At 38.1% G+C, this 21,428-nt stretch overlaps 1 protein-coding gene across 7 annotated transcripts in view; it reads left to right on the plus strand.

Moving 5' to 3' along the window:
* Positions 1–4,056: 4,056 nt before the first annotated feature.
* The window catches only part of PCLO (piccolo presynaptic cytomatrix protein), a 373,917-nt gene continuing 356,545 nt past the window's right edge, over positions 4,057–21,428 (plus strand). For all 7 annotated transcript variants that reach the window (XM_087861125.1, XM_087861131.1, XM_045793368.2 and 4 more), the window contains exons 1-2: positions 4,057–4,609; positions 10,593–12,345. In XM_087861125.1, coding sequence (XP_087717251.1) covers positions 4,353–4,609; positions 10,593–12,345 — 2,010 coding nt within the window. In that variant the 5' untranslated portion in view covers positions 4,057–4,352. The remainder of the gene's footprint in view (positions 4,610–10,592; positions 12,346–21,428) is intronic.

Here is a 21,428-nt window from a genome sequence, read left to right on the forward strand (position 1 = left end):
TGCTGTAGAATAAGTATAAAGGGGAAAAGGAAAAAAAAAAAAAACAACTGCCTGATAGTCCAGATGTCAGAATTCAAAAATAAATTTATCAAACTTTTTTCTAAAATATTTCTCATGTTTTTTCTCCTCAAAATTGAGAAGCCAGTTCATAATCAACTGCAATCTCACTTGAATTATCTCCTCTATAGCTGCAAATCTCATTTTAAAGCAAAGCTAACAAAAATGGCTTAGAGTGCAATCGAGAAGCAGATCAACCACAGGAAAAAATGAAGTCGGACCTTAAACCATCGCAGGTTCTTTCTCCACTAAATTAATGCAATCCACTCTTAACTTCCGTTAGTGAAGAAACATTAAAAAAATGTGCCTATACAAAAATTACGTATGCTGTCTATATTTACACAAACATGAATATATATATGCACACATACACTAAAATGCATGGTCTTCTAAATATAGAAAACATAAGAATAGTCTAAATTTTATCACTCACCTAATCACATGGAATCACTGTTAGGGTATATCCCACAGCATTTTTTTTTTATACCATTTTCTTCATGGGCATTTGTCACAAAATGATGATAGCATTTTGCTTATCTAGCTTAACAGGTTGCATTATTTTTGTCATTTTAAAAAATGATTAGTCATAATTATTGGTTCTCCTACACCATGAGAAAAAATCCTACAAGTTCATTTAGAAAAATTTGGAAAATATAGAAAATTAGAAAAAGTCAGATTACCAATGGTCCTCTCATTAAATATATATGGGTTTTGTTTGTTGGTTTATTTCCTGGGTTTTTTTCCTATGCATTTTAGTAATTTAATTTTTTTGCACAATTGTGATGACATAAATTTATGAAAATTTGTCCCATGTATCGTTTGTGAAATTTTTCCTATGTTGTAATGGACTCTTTAAAAACATTATTTTAAGTATTTTCAAAAAATACAGTCATCTGGTTGCACCAGATTTTACTTCTCTGTTCTCATTTACTGAGGCAGGAATGACTTTTTATTTATTGCTACTATAATTAATACTCTAGTGAACATTTTTTTTCCACAATCCCATTATATAACTCAAGCAATCTCTTTGGGGTGGGTTTCTAGAAGTGTATCACAGATTATGACTCTTTTTAAGGCTCTTGATAAGTGTTGCTAAATTATTTTCCAGAAGGTTTGAATCTATTTATACTCTCAAATTTAGCTTATGAAATGGCCGATTTTACAAAACACTCACTTGCACTATTATAATGGTTTTAATATGGATATAATGGGCATTTAATAAATAAGCCACTATTCAGATAATTGCTTACTAACTAGAGTTTAATAAATATATGCTATTATTTTTAATTAAAAGGCTAACATACGAAGATTATTTAATTGTAAGTTTTTAAAAACAAGTGAGACTACACATTCTTCTACATTGATGAAGACTATACTAACTTTAATTTTTGCAAAGCCTGAATTTATTGAAGTATGGGACATGTGACACACAGGTCTATTTGGTTTTATCCTAGGTTGAGTGGTGTCTGCAAGGACACGGGTAGACTGGGCAATTTCATTCCAATGACTCATTATCTAGTCATATTTAATTGTTATCACATTTAGATTGGTTCTAATCTACTAAAATAGAAACTACATGGGAAGGTGAGAAAAAAGTAAACAAAGGAAGAGATCTGGTTTTCCAGAGTTGAAAAATCATTTTAGAAAGACATCATGGTATATAACAGTGCAGGTTTTCATAAATTAATTAATTTCATGACCTACCTATCAGGCTGAGTGAATTGGAGCTGAACTATCAACTTGTTAAATTAAATCTAAATTCAAATAAATGACCATTACAGTAGGTATGATGAATAGGGAGCAACAAAGATTTTGAATACAGCACCACTAGTGAATTTGCAGAATGAAACTAATTGTGATATTTCTCTGGGTAAGCAAGGAGAGAAAGTATAGATAAAGTTATCTATAACATTTAACTTTTCATCCTTTTACCCCCAGAATTCTGAGAATTCACACTCACGTAATACACCTGGCTTCTGCTCTAGTGGTTTTCTTCAGATCAGAAACATCTCCCAAGCACAAGCAACGTTAAGCCCAAATGGAAGACTGAAAAAAGAAATATTTTTCGAAACTCACAGGTATAAAGGTCCTAAAGGCAAAATCATTTTAAAACCTCAAACAACCAAAATGTTTCCCATTTGTTTTCACAGTCCATTTACTCTATCGTACATCCCATTTTCCTGTTTTCTGATGACATTTGCTCCCGGGACAGGAGGGAAGGAGAAGGTGAATGCACATGTTTTCACAATGGGCTATAATATTCCCATCTTACAAATTATGGCTTTTTGTTTAGTCTATGCACATTACTTTGCATATGGATTATCACTTCGTATTTCTTTCTTATTACTTTTACAGACTCCTCTCCATCTGTAATGGGAGAGATTATAGAGTTAACAATCTGTTTTCTAGTTTAATCATTCTTCTGAGGCCAGTCTTTGAAAGATTGTTCATCTTACCATTTCTTTAAGCTTGTGTTTCTTTAAGATGTGCTAAACTATCAAATGTATTTTATTCTCACAACACTTGAGCATATTATGAGAAAATAATCAGTACGTGAATCTTTTTCTTCCCCACCTCCATCTAGCCTTAGTGATTCCTAAGGCTGTCTAGGCATTGGGGCAGTTACTCATTTTGCCAGAGATTCAGGATTATGTACCAATTATCTCCTTTTTTGAAGCAAACTCATTTCCAGGAGGTATGACGATAGTGTATTTGTCTCCAGATGTGGCCGTCGGAATGTCAGGTTGCCTCATGTCATTGGTTTTTGTGGGGTAAAAGCATGCTCTTTATTGAAATGTATGACACTTAGCAGTTTTGACTTTGGAGGTCATATCTCAGTGTGTTATGAGAGAAAGTTTAAGCAAAGTTTTTGTAGGAATCCAACCAGTAATGATACTTCATCTGATGACTAGACATCTTTAAAAGCAGTGCATATCACAAATTCTTATAACTGTGCCATTTTTTAGTTTTGATACAAGTGGAATGCAAAATATCAAAATATTGTAACGATTATTGTAAAAACTTGGAAACTTTCTAAGCAACTTATTTCTGTGTATTCATTCCCAGCTGTTAGCTTTTGATTTTCTTTAACCTCAACAAGTGGGACATTAGGTCCATTTTATTAGCCAGGGTAGGTAGTAAAACTTGGGCCGCCTATCCAGTGCTGAACTAAAACATTCCCTTCTAGGAAATGTAGTAGTAGCAAGAGGAGTTTGTGTGTTTGGGGATGGATGGGGAGTGGGTCTGTAAGAATGGTTATTAGTGATACCTCTGTGGCTTACCAGCTATGTGCCTGTATACAAATTAACTTTCGGGGTTCTTCTGTCCACATCTGTACCAAAAAAGGGACTGAATTCATGTTTTCAAAATTTCACACCACTTTAACATTTTAATATTCTGCAATCTGAATCTTATTACAGTACCCCATCCACAATTTCCCATAATCCTCTACTTTTGTGTCGTCCCTTTAGGGAACAATACAGTGACAAGCATTCAAAAACTTCACCTGCTTACTGATGCTGTATCTAAGATTTTAATGTAATTGTTCTGGAAAAGTCCTAAATAAAAAGCTCCAGTTTTAGCTCCTTTGAGAGAATTTGTCACAAAGGTATCACACAAAGGTATCACAAAGGTAAATATCCAGTTACCTGAGTCCATTCCTAAAATCTTAAAAACCCTCCCTTAAAAAAAAAAATTGAAACTACAGATCCCATGAGTCCAATGAGGGGAACAGATATTTCCCCTGCAGCCCCTCCCTGCCCCTTGAATGTAGTTCGCTAAAACTCAGGTTGAGGCATCCTGAAATATGCCTGAAAGAAACGGCGGCTGTTTTGTCCCGTTTTCTGCTGAGCTCTCCCCGGGCTCCTTTAAATCGGTGCTGAGAGTGAGGAAGGATACAGAGCGACGCAGAGCGGGATGGGCGCGGGTGCGGCCATCACCTGTTCCGAGAGGGGCATGCGCACTGCGAGGGCGCGGGCGAGGAGGCGGGGCGCGGTGGGAGGGGCGGACGGCGCCCGGCTGGCACAGCTCAGACGTGCTTCTCCCCGGCTCGGGGCGCTGAGGCGGCTTCGGGGAGTTGTCCAACATGGAGGAGGCACCGGCTGCGGGCGTCACCTGTGAGCGGGACTAACACCCGCCTGGCGTTCTGGGCAGCGGTGCCGGGTCCCGAGCCCTGGGACTCCGCCGCCTGCACGCCCCACGGCGGACCCCGGCTCCGGTTGCTCCTCGGGCCGCTGGGTTCCCGACGGGGACGCAGCGCAAGGAAGGAGCGCGGCGGCCCCGAGTCCCCCTGAGCCATGGGCAACGAGGCGAGCTTGGAAGGGGAAGGGCTCCCGGAAGGGCTGGCGGCGGCGGCGGCGGCGGCGGCAGCCGGAGGAGGGGCTGGCGGAGCGGGGAGCTCCTTGCACACGGTGATCCCGGCCGGCATGGAGGCGGATCTGAGCCAGCTGAGCGAAGAGGAGAAGAGACAGATCGCCGCTGTCATGTCAAGGGCGCAGGGGCTGCCCAAGGGAAGCGTTCCCCCGGCCGCTGCGGAGCCGCCTTCCATGCACAGGCACGCACAGCATGATATATATGTCCGGGCATATATGTACAGCTTCCCGTGCACATATGTGCCAGCCCGTATGTGCCAGCACGGCAGTACATATATGTCGCTTCCGTTCATTTTATTCTCCCTAATGGGGTGACGATAAAGAGATCATAAGCCTTATGATGGGCAGAATAAAAATGATGCATTGTAGAGTTTCTGGTGGGATAGTCAAGGGTTGCATTCTTGGAACTGTGATTTTAGGTTGTGATTTTTGGCCTTTTGGAACCTTTTCCCTCTAGGATGGCGTGGAGAGACGCCCTCCAGTGTTTTACTAATCTGGAAGTCTTCCATTAATAGAAAACGGACGTGTTGGGAGATGGATAGAACTGGGTGTTTACCTGTCTCTGTTTAAACCTCCTCAGTCATTTCGGCATCTTTTTCTCTGTGAATGATGTCTGAAATATTTCTGTAACAATACCTTTAATTCCCCTGGAGGTGATCTGTCCTTCCTTCCCACCCCACCCCCAGAGACCAGGAGCTGTTTAGGTAGAAGGTATAGATTGAACACACCTTTTATAGTCAATGAGGGACTCTAAATATGTTGTGGCATTAAACAGATGGTTTGGTTGCAGCAGACCAGGTGCTGTACATGTATTTCTGAATTAGTATATGCTATTTTTTAAACTATTGCTCTTTTATATGCAAAAGTATTTTAGTTGATGGAAAAACGTGAATTTGTTTTATCTTAAAATTAGTTTCCAATACATTTCAAGACAAAGCAAATAAATGACAACTTGCACAGGCAATTAAGAGCTATTCTGTAATATTAACGTTTAATTTCCCTCTCTAGCTCTCCATTTTCCTTCATCTAATAAATTAGTTGTTTTCTAATTAGAGTAGTAAGAGGGTATAATCATTGTGCCTGCCCTGCCTTTATTAATGTAAACAAACCCTTTAACTTTACACCCTCCCTTAGAGTACAGTTCTCTGTCCGTTGTCCTGAAACCATTCCTGCTTTAGGATAACTGAAGAGAGACCTACAATTTTCATTTGAGATATTGGAAATATGAAAGATGTGTATATTGTGGGTGTAGATTCTTAACCTCTACTTCATAAATGCGTTTTAACTTAGGAACTGTCATGTAAGTATATGAGTATAATTTTGTCAAATAATTATTTTAATTTAACATAGGAGAAGTGTAACGGACAGTTGAAATATTTTTAACATAAAATCTTAAATGCTTAGAATATATCAGCTAAGAACTCTGTGTTCTTGAAACGAAACCACCACTACTAGTAAAACTTGCTCTTTTATGTTAAATGTGTTTTTCAACTAGTAATATATGGGCTATTTCTTATAAAGTCTTTCTTATCCATTACCTTAAGTATTACAGCTTACGATATGTACCATTTTTCTCTACTGATGAAAACCTGACTTGGAAAAAAATGTTGAATGTTCATAAATTAGATTTTCATAGGGTAATAACGAGGTACAGTACTTTTATTAGCCTTTTAGAAATGTATGCTAGCTCTTTCACAGTTTTTCCTAAGAGGTACATGCAACAGGTTTAGCATGCTGGTTACACAGAACAAGAAAAAGTGTGAGCTTTTATTTCTACATTCTTAACTTTTCTTCTATTCAGAGGGTGGCTGAAAAATAATGATTTCAGCCTATGAAATTGGCTTTAAGCTGTACTTCTGTCCGATTCTACATTGATAATTTTGTTATAGAATTTTTTTTTTAGATTTTTTTTTTTTTTTTTTTTTTTGACAGAGAGAGATAGCCAGCAAGAGAGAACACAAGCAGGGGGAGTGGGAGAGGAAGAAGCAGGCTCCTAGCGGAGGAGCCTGATGTGGGGCTCGATCCCAGAGCACCGGGATCACGCCCTGAGCCGAAGGCAGACACTTAACAACTGCGCCACCCAGGCGCCCCTATAGTAGAATTTTTATTAACAGATAATTTGCGGCCTCAACAGTTATTGGTGAAAGCTTCATCTAACTGTATAAACAGTATGTTTCTGATTTTTGAGAGCTGCTTATATTTTAGTGAAATATTTTTATAAAGAGTGCATCATTTTTGGAAAGTTATTATCCCTGTATGTGATAACCAAAGAAACACTTGGTTTATCATTTAGATTTTTAGAAGTACAGTAACTTAAGTATATATAAGAAAATATATCTAAACTATTTAAAGATTGAAGAGGTTAAGTGTGTCAATTAGAGATGGTGGTTTGTTTTGTTTTGTTTGTTCTTGAATAAGGGTTGAGAGCCCAGACACCTAGGTTCTTAGCCTATGAATTTTAACAGACTCATGACAAATTATGTATACTTCTCAGCCATAGGTGCCTCAGTTTCCTTGCCTCCAAATAAGGCACGTGGCACTTGTCCTACCTGTCTTGTAGAATCATTATAAGGATCAATTACAGATTGGCAGGGATGTTTTTGTTTGAATTTTAATGTGAAGGGACTCTAAACATCAGGAGTAGTGATCTCAATATCAGCAATGAATGGCACTGGCAGTGATGGCTCCAGACACATTGTATGTTGAGTTCTTCACTGTTGTGAGTTATTTTGATGTGTCTACACCTTTTTTTACATATGGAAAAGTCAGTGCCATGTAGTGGAACTCCCACTCCCCTCCCTGCCCCCACCAGGAGTCTTGATACCAGATATCAGTGATTAACTAGTTTTATAACCTTGGATTAATCTCTTACCCTCTTTAAGCCCTAGTATCCTCTACGGTATAAAAATGAATAGATATTCCCCAAAGTTGCTTATATTTCTAATATCAAAAAACTTTATGTGACTCAGCACTGTCAAGTGTCATTGCCTGTTGTGCTCCAATAAAAAAATTTTTTTTTAGCATTCCAACAGCTTTAACATATGTATCCGTGAATGCATGTTTACCTTATTTGTAGCTGAAATATTATTTGTAGCTGAAATATATATTCTAATCTGGTGATGATAGTAGTAATGAAAGAGGAGGTTATATAAAACATGGTTTATTACAAACTAGAAGTTACAGGTTACAAACAAATGCTCTGGATTTCTGATTAATTGAAGACCCAGGGAAAGGCCATTTTATCACTTGGTCTTCTCATTCTATGTACAGCTACAGATAAGAGAAGGGCTTTACTGAAAAATGCTTCTGATAAGTAGAATATTTTATAGGAATTCTGACTGAATCCATTATTTTCTTTAGTATTCCTTTGCGCCTTTCCGACTGGAAGGCAACTCCACAAATGTTTTTCTTCCTGGAGTAGCAGGCCAAGTCCAGGTTCTAAAATGCATGTAGAATGTTTCCATTTATATCTCAGAATGACTGTGAATGAAAAGAATTCAAGAAACATTAGCATAAAACAGAAACCTGATTCATTCATTCATTTATTCATTGTCATTCATTCATTCATTCATTCATCAGACACTAATGCTCTAGTTAACAGGTTTCGTTCTAGTGATGCAAAAATGAGTAAAACAGTTTCTCTCTCTAGGAGGTCACAGTGGAGTATACAAGACACAGATTGCATTTTAGTTGTTTTTTCTTTTTAACAGAACAACCATTAACACCAAACAAAAATTGACCAAAAGACCACAGTTAGTTGAGACATCTTTATATTTTTGTTCAGTATTAAGCCTATATATTCTTTGATTGTCTATTTCTCACCTCCATATCTCCATGTTTCATGTTTCCCTATATAATTCTAGTAGCTGAAATTAGTTTAAATTGTAGGGCAGTCTTTATAGCTGTATCAGTATTTTCTCATGGGGATTTTATTATATACCTTATATTTGTAGGTGGTACATGCAATTATAATTTCTGCTGTAAGCAGTTTGCTTTAAATTTTAGTGTTGATATCACAAATATTTGGTATTCACAAAGTTTATTTTTTATTTTGTACATGTGTTGGATTATGTGAAACAACACAAAAACAATGATTAAGTTTAATAGTATTTTCAAGAGAGGACAATTTAGTTAAGAATAGATTTTTTTTTTTTTTGTACTCTTTAAATATAGGTCTCTAGGACTCTACTGGGGAACCAATTCAATAAAATATCTAAATAATTACTTATGAAATAAGTATTTTTGTAATGAAGTTCCTAAGCATGTGCCCTTTGTGAGAGTGGTAGATTTTATTAATCGAATGTGCAACATTTCTAGAATAATGTGAAGATCTGAACAGTGAAATTTTTGAAAATGATCTTTCTGTGGAAGGGAACACATAGAGTGGCCTGTAAAGAAGCATTTAAAATTATATTCCCCAAATGGAAATAAATAGTATTTTAAAAGATACCTTGGAACCATTGGAATTAGGGTAATAATTTTAGCTCCTTGTTTAAGTTATCTAAAATTTTTGTAACTTTTTCCTTGGAGGAAATTGCCAAAACTAAGAATTCTGTTTATTCAACTTTTATTAGAAAATTACTTTTTGCATACATTGGCTTTTATAAATTATTTCCTTCTGATTTTTTGCTATTTAGAAGTAATACTTCTGTATTTCTTTCTACTATGCCTTCTAACTTGATCTCTCTCAAATTTCTGTGCCATTTGGGGAATTTCAAAACTTAATTCATACTAAGTACTCAATGATTTGAAATTAAAAATTTATAATCTGGCCCATTAGCAGGTAAATTTTCATAGAACAAATTAAAACCTGTAGAACTTGACTGTGATCATCTCATATTTTAAGTGCTACTGAATAACTGTGTTTTTTTTTATCAAAAAGAAATAAATATTTTTCCAAATTAAAGAGCTTCATATATCAACTGAAATACTCGTAATTTTATCTTTATGTAATTCTAATACAGCCTATTCTTATGAGTTGCAACTTTATCAGTAAAGAATGGCTTATTTTAAAAAGCAATGTATTTGATTTTTGGTTGAAAGTATAAAAAATCAACTATTTTAATTATTTAACCGTAGTCATCTGAAAATGATGATGTTTCCAAAACTATTTAAAAAATCCATTGTGTATGTTTGTGAATTAAAAGAAATTTTGCAAATTAATTACATTTTTAAATCTTTGTCAATAATAAATAATATTGATAGTCTAACAGTGGCAATAGTAAATGTTATAGAAAACATTAAGTAAAGAGATTATTATGTATTTTCTTCTGAGAAAAGTAATAGTACTTTCAAAAGTGGGGTCACAACCACCTTGTTGCTAACTGTATACCAAGCTGTATCTCAAGATTCTTTAAGCATCTATCATTATTTTGCATAGAGATCTTAGATTAAGAATGAGCTATCAGAAAAATAATTAAGTAGCATAACATTTTCCTCCTAACAGAAATATGGAATTGTTTCTCAAAAATTTCAAATTAAAGTAGGACTTCTCATTTTGTGAAGTTTTAATAAGAATAATATTTGAGGAATAATTTCTTTTTAGACTGAATAGGGTAAAACTGAATAATCATCAACTTTCTCAAGGTCCCTGAAAATGCATCACCTAACCTCCTTTTCTAATAAGTTCCCTGATGTCATGTGTGCCATATATTACTAATGTAACTACTTGTAATCAAGTAAAACACACAAACAAAAACAGTTGCAACAAGCTCCCACATTTTAAAATGAATATTTTTAATTCTTGGTGCTGCTAGTATTTGAAAGAATAGCATTCTTCAAACATGAATGTACTAGAACATGGCCCTGCATTGGTTTATTGAGTTAATATTAATAAGGTTTTAAGGACGGCCTGATTCTATTAAGCATCAAGGTAAACTATTATAAGTAATGTCTAACTAGGTATCTTAATTTTTCATCACTTAGTAGCAAGTACTGATTTTTCCCCTTCTTGTTTACCTTGTTGAAAAATCTCTACCCATGTTTAGAAAGTAACAAAGACTTAAAAGATTTTGTGATCATTTACAGGATGCTGCAAAATGCGTTCTGGTTGTATCTACTATGCATGCCTAATTTTCAGGCTCTAAGAAAGTAATGGCTCATTAATATTATTTTGAGTTGGGATATTTTCCATTATTTTTACTTCTTTTTGTTTCACTCTTTCAGGAAGCAAGAGTTGGATAGTAGTCATCCTCCAAAGCAGCCAGGGAAACCACCGGACCCTGGCCGTTCAGCTCCGCCTGGTCTCAGTAAGAGTAGAACTACAGACACTTTGAGGTCAGAGCAGAAGTCGCCTGGAAGGAGTCCTTCCACTATTAGCTTGAAAGAATCAAAGTCCAGAACTGATCTGAAGGAAGAGCACAAGTCTAGTATGATGCCTGGCTTCCTCTCAGAGGTTAACCCTTTAAGTGCTGTCTCCTCTGTTGTAAATAAATTCAATCCTTTTGATTTGATATCAGACTCTGATGCATCCCAGGAAGAAACTGCCAAGAAGCAAAAAATAGCTCAGAAAGAACAAGGAAAACCTGAAGGAATCACGAAGCCTCCTTCACAACAGTCACCTAAGCCAGGTCCAAAGCCGCAAGGACCTGTGAGAGTCCCAGCACAACAGGATGGCTCTCCCAAATCTTCTCAGCAACCGGAAAAGATGAAATCACAACCTCCAGGGACAGGCAAACCAACTCAGGGGCTTACCCAGGCGCCTCAGACAGACCAGGCACATCAGAGAGATGCAGCCAGGCCTCAGACTAAACAGTCCGACCCTGTAAGGGGAGAATCAGTTAAACCCTCAGTGCAAAGCCCATCCAAACCACCTCTTCAGCAAGCAAGTCCCGGAAAACCTCCAGCCCAGCAACCTGGACCTGAAAAAGTTGCCACGCCACACCCTGGGCCTGCAAAGCCCTCAGCTCAGCAACCAGGGCCAGCAAAGGCCCCGGCTCAACAGCCAGGGACAGCAAAGCCCCCAGCCCAGCCACCAGGGACAGCAAAGCCTGCTGCTCAGCAGCCTAGGCCAAAGTCTTCAGCTCAGCCTCTTGGGCCTGCGAAGCCTCAAGCTCAGCAGGCTGGGTCAGAGAAACTTCCGTCCCAGCAGCCAGCGCCAGCAAAGCCCCCAGCCCAGCAGCCAGGGACAACAAAATCCCCAGCTGACCAACCTGGGCCACAGTCCCCAGCTCAGCCACCTGGGCCTCCAAAAACTCCTTCTCAGCAGGTTGGGCCAACAAAGTCTCTGGTTCAGCAGCCTGGGCCAGGAAAAACTCCAGCTCCACCTCCTGGCCCAGCAAAGCCCCCTTCTCAACAGCCTGGCTCTGCAAAGCCCCCAACTCAGCAGCCTAGTTCTGCAAAGCCCCCAACTCAGCAGCCTGGCTCTGCAAAGCCCCCAGCTCAGCAGCCTGGTTCTGCAAAGCCCCCAACTCAGCAGCCTGGCTCTGCAAAGCCTTCACCTCAGCAGCCTGGCTCCGCAAAGCCCCCAGCTCTGCAGCCTGGCCCGGCAAAGCCCCCTCCTCAACAGCCTGGCTCTGCAAAGCCTTCACCTCAGCAGCCTGGCTCCGCAAAGCCCCCAGCTCTGCAGCCTGGCCCGGCAAAGCCCCCTCCTCAACAGCCTGGCTCTGCAAAGCCTTCACCTCAGCAGCCTGGTCCAGCAAAACCCGCTCCTCAACAGCCTGGCCCAGCAAAGCCTTCAGCTCAGCAATCTCCAAAACCAGTAAGCCAAACAGGAGCTGGGAAACCTCTGCAGCCATCGACTTCTCCATCTGTGGAGCAGACCCCAGTACAAGGCCTCCCTAAAACCATCTGTCCTCTTTGCAATACCACAGAACTTCTGTTGCATGTTCCAGAAAAGGCCAATTTTAACACATGCACTGAGTGTCAAACCACTGTATGTAGCCTCTGTGGTTTTAATCCCAATCCTCATTTAACCGAGGTGAGTGCATTTATTCATTGTGTTCATGTTCTTAAACCCTATCATCATTTTGCACAAAGGATGCTTAGTTTATCCCTGGGATCAGGATGACATTGTTTTCCTCTCATCCTTTCCTTCCTCCCCTCCTTCCGTCCTTCCTCTTTTTCTTCTCTGCTAATTGTAAATTAAAAAAAAATTAAATATTTTCTCCAATAATAGGCCCAAAATATTGCCACAATTTCTGATAAGTTTGGCATTTTAAAGTAAAAATGAATCAGTACAAAGATAGTGAGCATTTACTCATTGCACTCTGTCCCATAAGATCCACACTATTTATTGTGTAGCATACAGTGATATTTACTGTTTAGTATGCAGTGATATTACTTGAACTTTTAAATTCATATTCTGGCCTACCAAACTTAAGGTACTCTTAATTGGGATCATATGTGCTGGGAAAAAAGCAGACATTGTTTTTGCATTATAAATATAATTTTAATATAAAATTGGATAAACTTTTCCAAACTGTACATCCCCTTTCTCTGCCAGTGATTTTGATACGGTAGTGAAGGCATGCTTCGCTCATGAGAGTCATTAATAACAGTGTAAGTCAGTCTGTAAAGTGAAGAAGTCAGAGAACAGCTTCATCATTGATGGGTGTCTTCTCAGAAGATCACAGTTTATATCTTCCAAGTCTTTGGGTAAGCGTTCCTGACCTATGAAATCATAAAGGGGCCAGTAGTGACACCAATGAGCTTGACATTGTTTACTCTGAGGATAGAAAAGTAATTCTCAAGAAGTCAGTTAATGTTAACCCAGCACTTAAAGGCACTGAATAAAAAAAAAAAAAAAGATTTTAATAGGTAGAGATTTGGGGACATTCTGGGAGAAGGGGCAAAAAGCCCCAAACAGCAGAAAAGCTCAGAAATTCTCTGGAGTGAAGAAGTAACATAGTGAAGATGAGATAATAATATAAGTGAGAATAGAGAGGCTAGAAGAATACATTTTTAAAAGAAATCTGGTGGCTTCTACCCGGCGAGAAGGCACAGAATCACTTTGTCTGGAGGACAGCTGTTAGTGGGCTATGTGTGCATTTTGTCTGCGAACAGCCCAGGAAGGAACTGACAGCAGGCAAGGAAGAATTATGTGATTTAAAGATCCCTGAGAGAGGAGACTTGTGTACCCTTGTTATAAATGACGTCTACTTTATGATAATGACAGCATTGATGATTATTGGTAGCTGTGAGGTTAGTTGGGGTACTTACTGTGATGAGAGATTAAAATGATGTAAATTAAAAATGTGTTAACTTCTGGTTGTTTTCTGAAGTATCATTTACTCTTCTTATCCAAAAGTCCTATTAAGTACCTTAGCTTTTCAGATAAGCCATCTTTAATATAACGTTGCAGTTAATAAGAACATGCATTCAAATTATAGCGGAAATTTGATTATAAGTAGTTTATGTAGTTGTAGCTTCTAAAATTTTGGCGAAGATATGTTTCTGCTCATACCATATGATATTGATAGGAATGGACGGTAATAATGACTTCAAACAATAGGTGATCATTTCATAAAATGTCATTTTTTTGGCTATTTATAAAGTAGAGGCATGCAGTTGGACTTTGAAGCCATATCTATTATTAGAATACCTATTATATTGGGGCGCCTGGGTAGCTCAGTTGTTACACGTCTGCCTTCGGCTCAGGGCATGATCCCGGTGTTATGGGATCGAGCCCCGCATCAGGCTCCTCTGCTGGGAGCCTGCTTCTTCCTCTCCCACTCCCCCTGCTTGTGTTCCCTCTCTCACTGGCTGTCTCTCTGTGTCAAATAAACAAATAAAATCTTAAAAAAAAAAAAGAATACCTATTATATGGAAGACATTTAATACATGTTTGGAAGGGTATAAAGATAACTATAATACAGATCTTAACAAGATCAAAGTGTATTAGGTGAGATAATACATGCAAAGGGCAACATAATTTGTGGTCAAGTGAAAAGAGTTATGAGAGATGGACAAGTACTCTGGACTTCAGATTAGGAAGTGTTCGTTCCAGTGGGTGAGATTGAGAAAAGTTTTGTGGAGAAAATGGCATGTAGGTCCTTTTGAGCTAAGGGTGGATACTGTTTCAACAGATGGAGGGCATGAAAGGGGGTGATGATTTGGCCCAAGACCTAGAGCCAGAAAAATGTAGGGTGTATTGAAGGAATCAGAGGTAAATCTAGGTTGGCTGAAGTGGTGGGGGAAAACAGGCAATGAGATTGGAGAGAAGTCAAGTCAGATTTTGGCCTTCCACATTTAGCAGGTTGCTGTGAACATTCTGCTTAATGAAACTTACCTTGCTTAATATGGTTGTACATTCAACCATTCATTCGTTCTGTAAGTTTGTATCAAATGCCTCTTGTGAAGCACCCATGAATGCTCTGACAGAATCAGGAATTCATTGGATGTGGTCTTTCTTCCAGGAAATAAAATAGGGAAAATAAAATTTGTAGATGAGAAAGAAAAAAGTATATATATGAGAAGTAACTTTGTACAGGGCTTTACAGTTGACATAGTTCTTTCTGACTTGTTTTTATCAAAATTAAATTTCCAGATAATTCCATGGGTATATATTCTGTTGACTGTAACAGTGAGAAAACTAGTGTTCAGATGGTTGCTATTGTTACTTTACTTGTTAGGATCATCCTGATAGTAAATACTCAAGCAGAATTCAAACCAAATCTTCTGATTCCAAATCTGTTTACTTGTGGTAGGAACAGAGATAAAGTGCTATTAGGTCCAAGGAAGGACACATCACTATCACTGGTGGAGGGTGTGTGGGCATCATATCTATCTTCATGAAAACAAAAGTATTTGGGTTGGAAATGTGAAGAATAATAGGATTTGGACACTTACGAAAGGTGTTGGGAATGTGGGGGCAGGTGTACCTCGCTGCCTCATTCTTGATGAGATGACCTTGGCCACCTCATTTAAACTTTCTATAGCAAGGACACCATTTGAAATATGAATGTAATAACGTATTCTCTGCCAAACGTATTGGGTTATTAGGAGGATTCTCTGAACATTTGCATGAGAAGGTACTTTTAAATATATTAAATGCTTTTTAAGTTGTAATATAATGCAACATGGATGAGACTTTTAAAGTTTACTCTCAACTTCTTTTTTATATATAGATGCGCTGTCATAAGTTGTTGGGCTCTGAGGTGTCAATCAAGAGCCATTTGATTTGTAGTATTACGAGTAACATTACTTTTAACTTTTGCTTTTTTCGCATAAGTAAAAATCTCATCTGAATTCTGGTTCTGAACTCTAGGAAGGCACCTTACCCTAATCCTCTGCACCATATGGCCAGTTCCTCACTCCTGAATTATCAAGGGGTCAGAGTTGGGAAATTAGAGCTCCGGATAGAAGCTGAGAGCTTCTGTTTCAAAAGATAAGACAGATGAAATTTTGGGAATAATCACGACTTCTGAACTGTTCAATAAATCCATGAGGAGGTGAACTTCTCTGCATCCTCTGAAGAGGACGTAACACTCTGGGTCATATTGTCTTCAAATATTCAGATTGAGTAAACAGTTTTTCTATGCCGGACAGGGACAGAGGCAGGACATTCTTTAGTTTAATTTACATGGATTTATTATTTGCGAGTTTGATGTTTATATGCAAGTAACTCAATACTATTACTTTTGTAGTCTGTGGGTTAAATAGAATACTGCTTTCCTGTATCAATTCTTGAAAAAACTAGGAAAATTTCTCTGTTATTTTTTGTTACCAACATATCAGAATTATGACTATATTTGTTAAGAATATCCTGGCTCTTAAATGAGTACCAATCAGGGGATGGACGATTGGAGAGGTTTCATCATTCAGACACAAGCTTTAGGGAAGGGGATTTTTACTTCCTTAACTAAATTTGTCAGCTTTCTCTTACCCCTGCCCACCACACACACACACACACACACACACACACACACACACCCTCACACAACTCAAATATCTGTGTGAAGAGGATGGTATTTAAACCGTCCACTCTACTGGCTGTCAAGATGTGTGCTGTTCCAAATAAACCTTAAGAATCTACTGGCTCTAAGCCTAGACTTTTGATGCCAAGAGGAGTTTATAGCTATCTCTTCTTGCCAGTCCATTAACAGAATAAATCTCAACAATGCAGTTCTCTCTTGGGGCTTGCTTTTTGACACAGGAACTGAACATTTGCTTTCTAAATAGCAACTAAAGCTTTTTTTATTGTTGTTTCTGTTGCTGATTTACTTGATCTCTTTTGATGTGTAGCCTGGGGCAAGATTTAGGGAGAGATTTAAAGATTTGTCCCTAACGTCTAATAATTCCTGGTTCTTATCAAATTTTGTAATATATGAAGTGACTTGTCATTTTGCAGAATGTTGATAATGAACCAAATGCCAGTGAGGAAAGTGGATTTAAGGTGCTTTGTGTTTTTTTTTTTTTTTTTTTGTCATGATGGCCCATACATTAATCAGTCTCTTGGCTGATACCAGATATTTTATTTAACAAAAACCTGGCTATATTTCAGGAGTTAAAAAAAAAAAAAAACGAAACCCAAAACAAACATACCTGGACCTGCATATATACTTTCTCCACTTATTAAAAAAACAAAACAAAACAAAAAAAGAAATTCTTCAGATTGGCAAAATGACTTAACTGGACACCTCTTTTAGGTGAATGGGCCTGTGTCTTGCATTTCCGGTGAGAGAAACCAGTGGGGGAGAATCTGTTAAGAAGAACTGGTGAGAAAGAGGGTAGAGCTGTGCCCAGTGTCAGGAGGCTGGAACCGGTGGAGAAAGAAAATCAATTAATACCTTCCTGATGGTGGAGTAGCTGGAAGAATGTTTAGAAAAGGGAACTTTCTTTTCTTCCTTGCTTGCTGATGTAGCACAAAGGTCTTGCACCTGTAATTCTAAGCAAAAACTGCAACATAGTTCCTCTTAAAAAGGAAGACTGGGCAAAGTGAGTTCACCTCCTCTCTCCAAATGTCCCACTTCTTAAAAGATTGAATGTATGGTGGTTCCAGAAAATTGGAAAGACCCCCAGTAGTACATAAGTTGGAATGTTGAATTCCTAGAAGATAGAAAGGAAATGGGAAGAAGGTGACAGAAAAAGAGCCAAGGAAACCGCCGTACAAGTTGCTTCCTCGGGGAAACTCTGTGAGCTCTAAGCTGGGAACGAGCAAATAGAGAAAGCAGTCATGGGTTGTGGGTAGTGATCAAACAACAAATTAAAGAACTGCAGTAGGAACAAATACGACCAGTGGGAAGACAGTGGATAGGGAGAGGCTTTATTTTTCCTTTCCTCTAGCCAAAGCCAAAGCATTCTCCCAATGAAGGGATGAACTGTGTAATGGACCCTCATGAGAAAACTAGGGCCTTTGGAAGAGGATTAGAAGTAATGCCCTTCTGGGGCGCCTGGGTGGCACAGCGGTTAAGCGTCTGCCTTCGGCTCAGGGCGTGATCCTGGCGTTGCGGGATCGAGCCCCACATCAGGCTCTTCCGCTATGAGCCTGCTTCTTCCTCTCCCACTCCCCCTGCTTGTGTTCCCTCTCTCGCTGGCTGTCTCTCTGTGTCGAATAAATAAATAAAATCTTTAAAAAAAAAAAAAAAAGAAGTAATGCCCTTCTGGCACAAAAGAGTGATTTAAAGGAGAAAACAAACAAAACATTACTGAATGATGAGTCCACTGCACTGATCTGATACTGTCCTATAAAGCTGTCCTTACTTGGACACGGACCCTCTGCCATCCCATTTTCTCTCAAAGGAGAGGAGTAATGGGGAAGGAGAATGTCCACAAACACAGAAAAACCTCTGTTGATAACCTAGTAAATAATGGAGACATTCACTCTAAATGACTGGTTTGAAGAGACTAACTTGACATTTTAGTAATAATACCACATGACGGACCCAGGTGAAGTACTGAAAAATAAAACAACAAAAACATCTGACCTTACAGAAAAGAGTTCATTCAGGAAATATGAAGAACTTATAAATATTTTCCTTATTCTTGAGAAATATTTAAGAGGATATTTCATAAATAACTACCACACTCAAATTTCAGTGGGTCTGCTTGATGATCTGGAAAAGACTCAGGATTTTTCCAGATTGTAGAGCTGTATTAAGTCAATTAAAAATTATTCAGCTGCTTACTGAGCACTTACTGTGTTTCAGGTACTGTTCTAGGCTTTGGGTGTATTAAGAGTGAACAAAGTAGACAGAAATTGTCCTCTCATAGAAAGTGTATTCTGGTAAGAGTGACAAAACATATAGTGTGATGACTGGTGATAAATGTTATGGGGAGAAATGAAGTAGCAGAAGGTCAGAGCATGGACCATGAGGGGAGGGGGTCGAATGGTGAAGTTCCCTCCCATTGAAGAATTAGAGTCTGGGAATTGATGGATAACTTGGGAATCTGGAATTTTTAATGGTGACTTAAGGTCTAATTTATGTATATAGTCCTAACTAAAGCTTGGGTTTGAGAGTGGTTAAGGAAGGAAAAGGTGGGAATGCACCTGGAAAGGGGTAGAATTCTGAGATTTTCCTCTTTACTACTTCCTGTGGTGATGCAGAGGCTGACGAGTTGGGCATTTTATCTCACATGTGGGGGCTCTTTCTGGATGCCTGCCCATGAAGTTGTAGACATTTTGAGGAAGTGGTTATTTATAATTCGGGGAGCTCTGGGGCTCTAAGAGAAATCTGAAAGGTCATGAAGAGTGTGCCTAAGAGCTCTAATAGGAGCTTCAGAAAGAAAGAATCAAGATGATGGAGATAAGCTCTTCAGCTTGTGCAGGGCTACCACTGGCCATGCAAGATGAATAAAATGACTGACAGGTACATCCTGAGGAAATACCAGATTTCCAAAGATGAGGAGAAAACCCGAGAGACTTGCATAGAGAAAAATGGTATCATCTACAAAAAGATGAGAAATCAAACAGCTACCATGCTCATTATCAACACAGAAGACGGTAGTTAGGGAGTGATTCCTTTAAATTTCCAGATACGATGATAAGATGAATTCTGTACCTCGGCAGGATATCAGGAGAGAGTGTGCGGGCAGCTTAAGAATGTTCTAACACATGAAAGAATGCGTACAAGTTATCACCTCTCTCTATATGTACATGTGTGCATATCTATACATATACATACAATCGCTGGAGAAGGTTCTTCTATTTAAAAGGAAAATAAAAAGAATGGGATGGAATAGCTCACTCTACCTCAGAAATGAAGAAAACTAGAAAGATATTAAATCAGTGTTTTCCAAAATGTGATTGCATAACCATGATGGAATGTGAGATGATATCAGATGGTACAGAAATCAAGCTGAAAAAGTTTTATTGCGTATTAAGATGTATAATTAATGCATTAAATGTAATTTCTTGGATATTGCTTAAGACAGTCCTAAAGTAGTGGTAATATAAGGTTGTCTTGAAAAACTGTCACTTTTATAGGAAGGTAAGAATGCATATTTTAAATTTCTAAATTGAAACTTGATACTGTAATAGCAACCACTAGAAAAACTCAAAGCATAACTTAAAACTGATTGATTGTGGAGAGTAAGGCTTGGTGGCAGAGAGAGACGATTTTACTTTTAATGTACCTTTTTGTACTATTTTTTTAAGCTTGTAAATTCGTGTTATAATTAACACTTGAGTAATTTAAAAAATCCTCATTTATCAAATGATGGTTGAGCAAATATATGATGTGACAGAGTGAATAAAGGATTTAGAATTTTGATTTTTCACCTTGAGCCTTGGCATTCTACCTGTTGACATGACAAGAATTTCTGGTTCTAAATAACGATGATGCCTATGATGGCAAATTTGGTTAATTTTTAATACATCCTTAACCACAGTCACGTGTGCTTTAACTGACACTGTTTTTATATGAATCCAGTGAAGAGAAATAGATTCCCTTGATTCTAAATCTAAGGTCTTAGTATTCTAAAGATAAAGGACTTTTTTTTTCTCTTCTCTGATAATTCATATGGTATCCTTAACAGTATTTAAAGCAAGAATACCCTGACTATGGCAAAATTAATTTATCTTCACTTAAAACAGTTTTTTAATGAATTTGAAGGAATGGAAATACCCAATTGATCATATAACAAATCTGTGTTACTTAAATATGTTTACAAACACCATATTTATTTAGCTCTCGCTTTCGACAAGATCCAGTTTGCAACATTTTTCTTATGACTTGGATGTTCTCTCTATAAAATATATATTCCTCATGCTCTGCGCATAAATTTAGTCATTAGAACCAAAGCCTTTTTTCTTTCTTTTTTTCACTTTCAGCTTTTAAATGACTAGATGTTTCAGGTGTCTTTCTTCATATCCAGCCTTTGGAATATCTACTAAGACTGTTGTTACATATTATTGCGGCTGGTATGATGATCTGTATAGCTTGGTAAGAACAGCTGTTCTGCTGTGAAAGCAGATACCTGCACCTAAACAAAATCATTTGCTGGATCAGTAAACTTAATACAGTGATGGGTTAACATGTTCATCGTTCACGTCCCTTGTGAAAATGTATCTAACGCTCATGCCTATTCCATATTTTAATTAGTTTAGATAAAAGTAAGCTCTTAAAGTATTTCAAAGATAATACATTGAAGACAAAAATGTAAATAATCTATTAGTAGTTACAGCTATTTTCCTAAAAAATGCCAATATCAAGAGCATGAGTAAGGCATCAGGTCTGGGGTGTAGTACTAGCTCTACCCCTCACACATGTATAGTCTTACTGATATTCCTATGAATTTAACTAGTTGTAGTTTCCTTTGATAAGGAAGCAACAACTTTTTGTTTATAATAATTTTTTATTATGTTATGTTAGTCACCATATAGTATATTCTTAGTTTTGATGTAGTGTTCTATGATTCATTATTTGCATATAACACCCAGTGCTCCATGCAATACGTGCCCTCCTTAATACCCATCACCGGCCTATCCCAGTCCCGCACCCCCCTCCCTCTGAAGCCCTCAGTTTGTTTCCCAGAGTCCATAGTCTTTCATGCTTCATTCCCCCTTCTGTTTACCCCCCCTTCATTCTTCCCTAGGAAGCAACAACTTTTATACAGTGTTTC

The sequence above is a fragment of the Ursus americanus genome, chromosome 3 (assembly GCF_024610735.1).
Source record: "Ursus americanus isolate L20-20 chromosome 3, mUrsAme1.1.p, whole genome shotgun sequence".
In the NCBI taxonomy this organism is placed as follows: Eukaryota; Metazoa; Chordata; class Mammalia; order Carnivora; family Ursidae; genus Ursus; species Ursus americanus.